General features: G+C 48.5%; 1 protein-coding gene across 1 annotated transcript in view; it reads right to left on the reverse strand.

Moving 5' to 3' along the window:
- Positions 1 to 816: 816 nt before the first annotated feature.
- TMEM139 (transmembrane protein 139) overlaps positions 817 to 10,005 on the reverse strand; it is a 13,967-nt gene continuing 4,778 nt past the window's right edge. The window contains exons 2-3 of the mRNA XM_015417269.1: positions 2,314 to 2,598; positions 817 to 1,432 (exon numbers count right to left, since the gene is read on the reverse strand). Coding sequence (XP_015272755.1) covers positions 1,024 to 1,432; positions 2,314 to 2,561 — 657 coding nt within the window. The 5' untranslated portion in view covers positions 2,562 to 2,598 and the 3' untranslated portion in view covers positions 817 to 1,023. The remainder of the gene's footprint in view (positions 1,433 to 2,313; positions 2,599 to 10,005) is intronic.

Genomic DNA, 10,005 nt, shown 5'->3' on the forward strand with positions numbered 1-10,005 from the left:
AAAGTAGGAAGGTAGCCCTACAATGGCTGTATCTACATTCATTATAAGATTTTTTTTAAGGGGGGAATGCACATTAAGACCCCGCGTGATCATTCAAGCTTTGTTCCATGTGTAATAAAAAGGTAAAGGTTCCCTTGCTCGAAAGCCAGTCAAATCCGACTCTAGGGTTGCGGTGCTCATCTCCGTTTCAAAGCCAAAGAGCCAGCGATGTCCGAAGACATTTCTGTGGTCATGTGGCCGGCATGACTAAACACCAAGGCGCACGGAACGCTGTTAATACAGGCTGTGATTTGTGAGGCCCAGTGCACGTTTGAAGAAAGTGGTATGGCAGCACAGATATAACACATTCCACAGGGGTGGCCATGTCACTCGATTGGCAGTCAATATGACCACTGGTCTTGTGAGACCTTAAAGGCAAACGCATTTATTGCGGCACAAACTTTTGTGAGCTTTATCGGTACCACTTTACCAGCAATGCCGGGCTGTAGGGTTAAAATGGCAGAGAAAGAAGCCAAGGTAAGTGGAAGTAAGCCCCCTTGTGGAAGTAAGCCAACCAGCAGCAGTGTTGAGGTAGGTCAACAGGTGAGCCGACACGGATCACCATTGCTGTAGGGCTGCCAACATCCAGGTGGTGGCTGGAAATCTCCTGTGATTACAATGGCTCTCTAACTGATAAAGATCAGTCTTCATGGAGAAAATGGATGCTTTGGTGGTTGGACTCTGTGGTGTTTTACTGTGCTGAGGTCCCTCCCCAACCCCCTGCCCTCCTGAGGATCCACCCCAAAGTCTCCAGGTATTTCCCAACCCAGAGCTGGCAACCTTATGTTGCTGCTAGATGGCCAGAGCCGAGCAGCCCCTGGGGGACTGGCAGAGCTGCTGGGGCTTGGCTCTGCTTGCTTCTGGCCGCCAGTGTCCATCGGGAACGGCCCCAGTAAGTTAAAGCCCAGTCCACTCGTACTCATCAGATGCACTGCTATAACGCAGCACCGAGAGCATCAGTCTCCCCGTCCCCCAGCCATTTGGTCATAGCCTTGTGGGCTGGACTTCTTCTTCAAAGACTTCGTCGCCAGTTACGTTGTCATAAGCAGGAGGCGGCGTGAGCGGCTCCAGACGTTCCACGTGCTCTTCGGCATCTTTGAGTTCCTGGTTATCCGAGACAAATCGCTGCAGCCTTGGCGGGAGCACCAGCCTGAGGCGTAGCCTTGAGTGCATATCTGCTTCGGAGGCACGCCGTGTGCCCGGGGCCACTGAGACGCTGAATGCCTCGACGACAGTCTCGCTGTGGGTAGGTGGCTCAATGACCACGCTGTAGGGAGGGGGGTCCCCTTGGGAGGTTGGCGTGCCAGAGGTGATGGTCCAGAACGTCGGGATTGATACCTGGCTGGTTCCCACCACCTCCTCGTACGTTGGTGCTTCATACACCTCATTGACTCTGCGGGAAAGAAAAGGGGGATTGTGGTTAAAATAAGCCATTGCAATAGTTCCCCACTTAAGCAAGGAAGGGATTAAGCAAGGCATCAGCACAGCTGTATGCAAGCAACCCACCCAGGCTCCATTTCTGGTGGCAGCCGTGTTGTGGTTGTGCCCACCACCCTGTGCCAGATTTCCAAAGGTACCCACAGGCTCGGAAAGGTTGGGAACCCCTCCTCTACCACATTATGAGGGGAGCAGTGGCACAGTGGGTATATCCCACTGTTTTAACATCCGAACTGTGTTTAGTTCGAGCCCCGCACTGGTGTGAGCAGCCAGCCTGTTGTCCCCAGCTCATCGTCCACCCAGCGATTCGAAAGCTTCGGCGAGTAGATAAAATGGGAACCACTCCTTAGAGAGGGTGGGCACACCAATCTCCCTTGTGGGAGGGTGTTAGCTGACGGTCGGGACGTCCTGGTCGAGGTTCGGAAAAGGCGGAAGAACTTCTCGGCTACAAAAATCCCTGCAGTGGATGTTTCCGGCCAGGCGGTGGCAGTGTGGCGATTTGACATACGGGTCCTGAAGCCTGGTCGACAAGCAGCCATTCGGAAAATGACTGAGCCAAGCCAGAAGACGTTTACACCGTGCAGTGACAGCGTGTGCAATTGAATATATGTTGTCTTCCCTATCCCCTATGAACATTGTTAGTCCCCTGTCTAAAATGTGTAACTGTACATTGCTTTGAGCCCACTGGGGAAAGCGATTAATAAGTTGAAAGTATTATTATTATTATTATTATTATTATTATTATTATTATTATTATATTATTTACCATTTGTGTGGTCTAGCTCCAAATTGCCTGTGGCTTTGCAAAGGGGAGGGGATAAAGATGCAGATACTCACGCTGCATGACTTTGTCTCCTTGAGGCTGAGCGAGTCTCATCCGTTGAATCCTCTGGCTTCAGGTAATACTCGACCACCAGACTGATGAGGTAGCCGACCAAGCACAGGCCCCCCACTCCCAGGAAGAAAAACCCCACGGGATTGATGTTGGAGGAGATGGCCAGCATGGTGATGCCAATGAGGAGCGCGGATGTGAAGAGCACCAGCAGCGTCTGGCGGAGGCTCCTCCAGTGTGATGCCGACAACATGGTCACGTAAATAGTAATCGACGCGGCCGGTCAACATCTGCCAAAGAAATGAAATGAAATGACATAGAGGCAGTGACGCAGGCCCTGACAGCTGAAGCACTGGAAAAAGGGCCCCTGCATGACACAAGCAAGCAAGTCCCTGTTGACAGCACAGACCGTTATTCCTGAGGTAGAATTAGGGTTGCCAACCCCAGGCTGGGAAATTCCTGGAGATTTGGGAGTGGAGCCTCAGGAGGGCAGGGGTTTGGGGAGGGACCTCAGCAGAGTAAAACACCATAGAGTCCAACCGCCAGAGCAGCCATTTTAGGTGGGGCTGGGGTAGGTGGGGCTGAGAGAGCTCTGAGGGACCTGTGACTGACCCAAGGTCACCCAGCTGGCTGCATGTGAAGGAGTGGGGAACTAAATCCAGTTCTCCAGATTAGAGTCCACCGCTCTTAACCACTACACCAAGAAGGAAGACCTTTGCGCTGAGGTGGCATCTGCTGCCAGAGCAACATTTTTAAAAATCTGCACAGGAAATCATCTCTCCAATGGCAACTGAGAAGCCTTAGTGTGCAAAAAAGCCCACCTGACCCTGCCCACTTTCTAAAAGTACTTGGCCGGTGCCAGGAATGGTGTTGCTAGCTGCCGTTGCACTCACGGGCACCATGTTTGGGATGCCTGATTTAAGCTAAACAAGTCCTCCTTTGTTAATAAAGGTAAAGGTTTCCCTTGCTCAAAAGCCAGTTGAATCCGACTAGGGTTGCAGTGCTCATCACCGTTTCAAAGCCGAAGAGCCAGCGCTGTCCGAAGACATTTCCGTGGTCATGTGGCCGGCATGACTAAACACCGAGGCGCACGGAACACTGTTACCTTCCCACTGAAGTGGTACCTATTTATCTACTTGCAATTTCTTGCTTTCGAACTGCTAGGTTGGCAGGAGCTGGAACTAGAGACGGGAGCTCACTCCGTCATGCGGCACACTCGGGTCTCGAACTGCTGAACTACCGACCTTCCACAGCCTGCCGTTCAGCGTCTTAACCACTTGAGCCACCGCAGCTCCAATACCTTTGTTAATACCTTGTTAATAAACAGAGGCATCATAAAGAAGAAAAATGGTGATCAAGGCCACTGGTGTAAGTCAGTGTGTGACCACTTGCGGCTCACGTGAACGTGCCTTATTCTCCAGTCAGACCGTTTGTCTGTCGAGTTCAGCGTTGCCTACTCTGACTGGCAGAGGCTCTCCAGGGTCTCAGGTAGAAGTTTAGATATCACCCAGTAGTTGACCCTTTTAATAGGAGATGCCAGTTACTGAACTGGGGACTTTCTACACACAAAGCAGATGCTCTAACAGTAAGCCATGTCCCCACCCCAGGTCTTGGCCACACAGCTGAGAAACAATGCGCTGTTCAAGAGATCACACCAAAATGTATGCAGGAGCCAAAATGTCCACCACTACAACACTAGGCTGGACTTCAAGGGGCTAATCCTGTCAAAGAGCTACAGAAAAGTACAAAAGTTTGACCACTCCGACAAAACCTCTACCAACACCATCCCAAGAAGACTTACACCATTAGGATGGCACAGCAAATCTCTGAAAAGCCATTATCTGTGCTCAGCCAGACAAGATCAAGACCACACTTTTCATTTTATCAGTAACACATGAACTGCAGACTAGGACAGCCTCTGACCATTTCTGCAGTAGTGAAATTCCCCGCATCGATGTTTTTAAAACTGCGTGTATAGAAATATTGATTTCTAAAAACGTTCTGCCTTCTCCTGTTCTGTCTTTGATAACGCTGTGGCTTACTTCCTCTTGCAAGCCAAATGGTGAGGCCCAGATGGCCTCAATAGCATGCCATAAACCCACATTCTTTCACATCATGCCAAATGGCAGACCTCAGGCAAACAGTCACGTACGCAATGACGTTTGGGGTTTGGGAGTCACATGACTGCAAGCATGGTTTCCAAGCCCCCAGCCTATCCCCAGTTGTCCCCATGACAACCAAAAATTGGTCACACACCCTGCTACTTGTGATTGGCTGATGGCCACGGCTGGTCATGAATGGAATTGGGCTATAATTGTCTGGTCCCTTGGAAGAGAGCTCTCTGTTCTTGCTCCCTCTCTACTTGTTTGAATTGCACTGGGAAATGCTGTCCCAGGTGAAACAAAGACCTCCTTTGTGAAGCTGAGCACATGGCTGGTGCACAAGGGGGATTTTCCCTCAGAATCCCTTGGTGTCTAACTGGACTGTATATCTGGACATTCTTGGGCTATGGATCATCCTGGTAATTATGCATATCTCTTACTGTGTAATGAAGGCAAAAACTGCCCTAGTCTTTCTTGTTTTGAAATCCTTATTAGTCTAATTGCAAAGCTCTGAACTGAATAAAATATTATTCTTGTTTCTAACTTGTTTGATGTTGTAACGGGATTCCAAGGCTAAACTCCTGTGCCTTCTGCTCACCATACAAGCTACCTTGGTAAGATTAACTGTGCAGCTCTAGACTGAGTTGTTCAATGTGTTATGTCCCAGAGGCTAACCTAAAGATTTGGAATCCCTCCCTTGGGGAAAGCCGGGACTAGTTAAAAAGGGATTCTGGTGGCTATTGTTCTGAATCCAGAGAGGGCAGCCTACCTCTCTGGGTTGTTGTTAAATGTACTGAAAAATATTGGTTTCTCCCTCATTCCTCGACAGGCTTGGGAGTAGAAATCTATACACTGCGCCTTATATAAAATTTTCCACACTAGAATTTTCCTCACCAGGCACAAACCCAAACTTTTCTCCTTCTTACCCCACAGTTTTGGAACTCGCTAAAACTGGAGATTCCGAAAACATGGGGTAAGAAGGAGAAAAACATCGGGTTTGCTCCTGATGAGGGAAAAAATCTACTGCGGAAAATTTCACATAAGGGGCAGTTTTTAAGACGTCGATGCGGGGAATTTCACTACTGCAGAAATGGTCTTCAGTTTGCCTCAGGTCTGTGCAGGCAGAAGAGGTTTAGCTTTTCAACATCCTCTTCGTTTCGGTATGTGAAACCGAGCTCCCTGCTTTGTTGGTGGTTTTGAGTGTGTGTTTCTTTTTTAAAGGACACGTTTTTTCTCCTTTAAAATGTCAGCACAGCCAGTTCTGAATACCAGAACTGAGTAAAGGTTGAAAGGCTAACACCCTGTCCCCTGCATGACCCCACAGAAAACCAAGTCTACACAAGCCTGTAATTAGACAGAACAAGACACAAGTTCATGTCTGCGGCACAAACCAACAGGAGTCTTGCGGCACCTGAAGAAGACTCGTATTTATTTTTGCTGCAGTGTGGGCTCTAGTCCATGAATGTTTATGCAAGAATAATGGCTTGCTAATCTTTGTAAGATGATGCAAGATTTCTGCTTACGAGCAGCATCTTTCAGAAAGTCAGCCGTGACGACTGCAAATTCTGATTAGCACACATGGTGATACATGTTAATCCTGGTGTGTCAAAACTGAGGCCTCCTTGATGATCTCACCCATGATGAGCTCATGCATGCCCTTGAGAAGCTCTGACAAGCCGAGTCAGCAAGGACGCTGTGAATCACAATCTCAGCATCCGTTGGAGCACCAGAAGAGCTCTGCACCGCCAGACCACTTGGCTTCTCTACACAAAAGGTTCTGCTCAACATCTACTGGTCATCCCCAGCCATGAAGATGTCCGCCTAGCCTCAACCAGAGTTTTCTCCGATCTGGTACCAGCCTGGTGGAACGCTCTCCCTAGTGAGATCCGGGCCCTGCGGGATCTGATAACAGTTCTGCCAGGCCTATGGCAACAATCCAACTAGAATGGTCTCCCCTGCTTTGCTCCGCCCTGTTTAGCTTAGCTTTGTCTAGCAACATGTTGGTCCATCATAGCTGCTTACTCTCTCACCCGCTTCCCTTGTATTGTTTAGATCTGCAGCTATATAGCAATGGGAGCTTCCTCCAATTCAGTACATTGTCTTGTTGGCGCCTCTTAAGGTTTTTATATAGTGATACTGTTTTGTAGCTGTGTTACGGCTATCTTCTGTTTTAAATTTTTGTATGTTTTTAAGAATGTTGTAACCCACCCTGAGCCTGCTGTGTGGGGGATGGAGGGCTAGAAGCCCGATGAAATAAATAGAGTTGTGAAAATTATCCTACATTGTCCGTTTAATTTGAATTCCCCCTTCCCTCAAGGGACCAGTTGACTCTTGAGGCAACCCCAGGATTGTCTCACGACCACATGTCAAACTCATAGAGGAACTCACCAGCAGGCTTGCAAGGAGATACCATTTCAGTGTTTCCAAATGGATGGTGTCTATACATAGTTGCCCCCATTTTCATGACCTTGGATTGTCACCCCCTGCTTTTCTCTCTTCTTCTCTCTCTTTTTGGCCTGGTCACAACCCACATGAAGATGCAAGCCCAGCTTTCGTGGCCTCCCAAGAAGATTGCATGGAAGCTGTCTTGTATATGAGCTGTCCTTTAAGAATGCCATTGTTGTTTCTTTCTCCAATCAATGAATCGCCCTGACCTGGATAGTCCAGGCAAGCTTGATCTCGTCAGATCTTAGAGGCTCTGGCAAGTACTTGGATGGGAGACCTCCTTGAAATACCAGCAGTAGGTCTGCCATTTCCCCAATGGGGGCAGGGGGTTGCCTGCTTTCAGGCCCCCAGATCCGCTGGCCCTGATCTGGCTGGGGGGGAACCCCGCCCCCAAAGCACCCTGTTTGCAGCAATGCGCCCAGCACAATGAGATCACCCAGAGGTGATGTTGCAAGGTTGATCGTTTAAGGAAAAACCACAGAGTTTTTCCTTAAACAAAAGAACGTCCCCTCCAATGTGCCCTGTGCGATGACATCACTTCTGGGACAAGGACCAGGACAAACTCCAGGACAAGGACCTGGACCCCCCTGCTGGCGGCCAGGTATGACAACTGTGGCAACTGTGGTGTATTCAATGCAAGGCAAACTGTATGTGAATCACCCTATTGAAACACGACGTGAAGCTTCGTCCTGGGCTAGGATCCAAATCCCTCCAATCATATTGGTAGCCCAGGAAGAACCAGCCAATCAAGTACCAGCAGGCTCCCTGAGCGGGAACGTCAGTGATTGGTCTTTATGTAGACAACCTAATTGATTGGTATTTGTATAGTAGGCGTGGCTACATTAGCCGGGAGAGTTTAAAAGCAGAACAGCTGCAATGTAAAAGCTGTTCTGGCTATCAGATGTTGATCCGTGTTGGAGTTGTGTTTGAGTTGCTGAATAAAGTTGTATCTTTGCTGAATCACTCTCCGACTACTTTGTTAAGCGAGCGACTTAACAGCAACCCTAACCAGCAGTTGGGAGGACAGGGGCAGGCTTTATTCAGCCACCTCTCTGTATATCCTCCAGGCCCCCAGTTGGGGTCAGTCACCAGAGGTCATTATGATTTTCTCTCTCTCTCTCTCTCTCTCTCTCTCTCACACTCACACACACACACACACACACACACTAAAAAATACGCAAATGAATCAAGACTGTGAAGAATAAATATCTAAAATCACCTCAAACGATATTCTAAAAACCTCAACCAACAATATTAGTTTTAAAAACCATGTGGTGGCGGTGGTGGAAAGTGGCATCATGTTGCAGCTCACTTATAGCAATCCTGCAGGGTTTTCAAGGCAAGGGATGAACAGATATGGTTTGCCATTGCCAACCTTTGTGTATCAACTGTGGACTTCCTTGGTGGTCTCCCTTCCAAATACTAACCACGGCCAACCCTGCTTAGTTTCTGAGATCTGACGAGATCAGGCCAGCCTGAGCCATCCAGGTCAGGGTAAAACCCCATACACCATATTAAATAACTAGCTCACTGCCTATAGAAGACCTTCTGAATAATTTTGCCTTACACATTTTTACTGAATGGCTAATAAATTTGATAGACCACCTGAAAGATTCAGAAAGGCCTGTAGTAGTGCTTAAGTGTGTCAGGCTAGGATAGACTCAAGCCCCACTCTGCCATGGAAGCTCTCTGGGCGACCTCGGGCTAAGCACTCTCTCGCAGTCGAATCTACCTCACAGGGTTATTGCAAAGATAAAATGGAGAAGACAGAGCCATGTATGTACACCCTGAGCTCCATGGAATAAACGTGATAGGGATGGATGGATGGATGGACAGATGTTGCTGGCATCACAGAAAAAATTATGAGGACATACAGTGGCAGACTTCCCCTGACTGCCGGGGGGGTGGGGGGGAATGGCAGGGCAACTGGATCAAGTAACAAAAATTTTCTCACACAGCTATTTTGGGAGGGATGACCTTTTAGGTATGTGGTTCCCAGGCCACGAAGGGCCTCCTTTGTCTTTATTGAGACTAAACGATCATTGAGCCCGAGCTACCATGTGCCAAAAATGAACACTACAATTCTAGTGGTATGTACACCCTGGAATAAACGTGATAGGGATGGATGGATGGACAGATGTTGCTGGCACCACAGAAAAAATTATGAGGACATACAGTGGCAGACTTCCCCTGACTGCCGGGGGGGTGGGGGGGAATGGCAGGGCAACTGGATCAAGTAACACAAATTTTCTCACACAGCTATTTTGGGAGGGATGACCTTTTAGGTATGTGGTTCCCAGGCCACGAAGGGCCTCCTTTGTCTTTATTGAGACTAAACGATCATTGAGCCCGAGCTACCATGTGCCAAAAATGAACACTACAATTCTAGTGGCATCTCAGGAAGCCCAAGAATAAGTTAGCACAAAATGGCGGCCTGTGCAGACTTGGGCTGGGGACACACGCCGCAGTTGGAGTGCCTTGAGTTGCCATTGGGACCTGCCATAGGACTGAAGTATATATCCTGCTGACAGAATCAAAGGCCCAACCAGTCAGGATGAACAGCTCCTGTGCCTTCTGAAATGAAATGCTCCTCGAGCTTTGGCATCCTTTATAACCTCACACCGCAGAAATGTTTAACCGGCTGAAGGAATGGAGTATGTAGGCCCTCTGCTGACCGGTAATGGCACACTGTTACGGTTAAACAGTTCCTGTCAAGGAAACAAACATGTGCTTTAAGGGAAGCTGTTGACTTCTTGCTCCTTTCAAGCAATAAGGAAATCCAAGGTGGAGGAGGAAGTTTTGCTCTCGCTGGCTCTGTTTTACACAATAATAGATCTGTTGCTGTTTTGCCATTTCTCACAGCTTGGGGGGGGAGACACCAATGCTCTGTCTAAGCGTGCCCGATCCGGGTTCTGTTGAGAGTAAAAGTGCAGGAAAATTCTACCATGCAGGGTCAGTGTAATGTATTCAATAAGCTGCCATTGAATGCATAATGTGTGATGAAAACATCCAGGGCTTTTTTTGTAGAAAAAGCCCAGCAGGAACTCATTAGCATAATAGGCCACACCCAACAGCAGAAACCCATTAGCATATTAGGCCATACCCCTGACAGCACAGCTCATTAGCATATTAGGCCACACCCCACATGTT

The sequence above is a fragment of the Gekko japonicus genome, unplaced genomic scaffold (genome assembly GCF_001447785.1).
Source record: "Gekko japonicus isolate JY-2015 unplaced genomic scaffold, Gekko_japonicus_V1.1 scaffold1664, whole genome shotgun sequence".
Lineage (NCBI taxonomy): Eukaryota > Metazoa > Chordata > Lepidosauria > Squamata > Gekkonidae > Gekko > Gekko japonicus.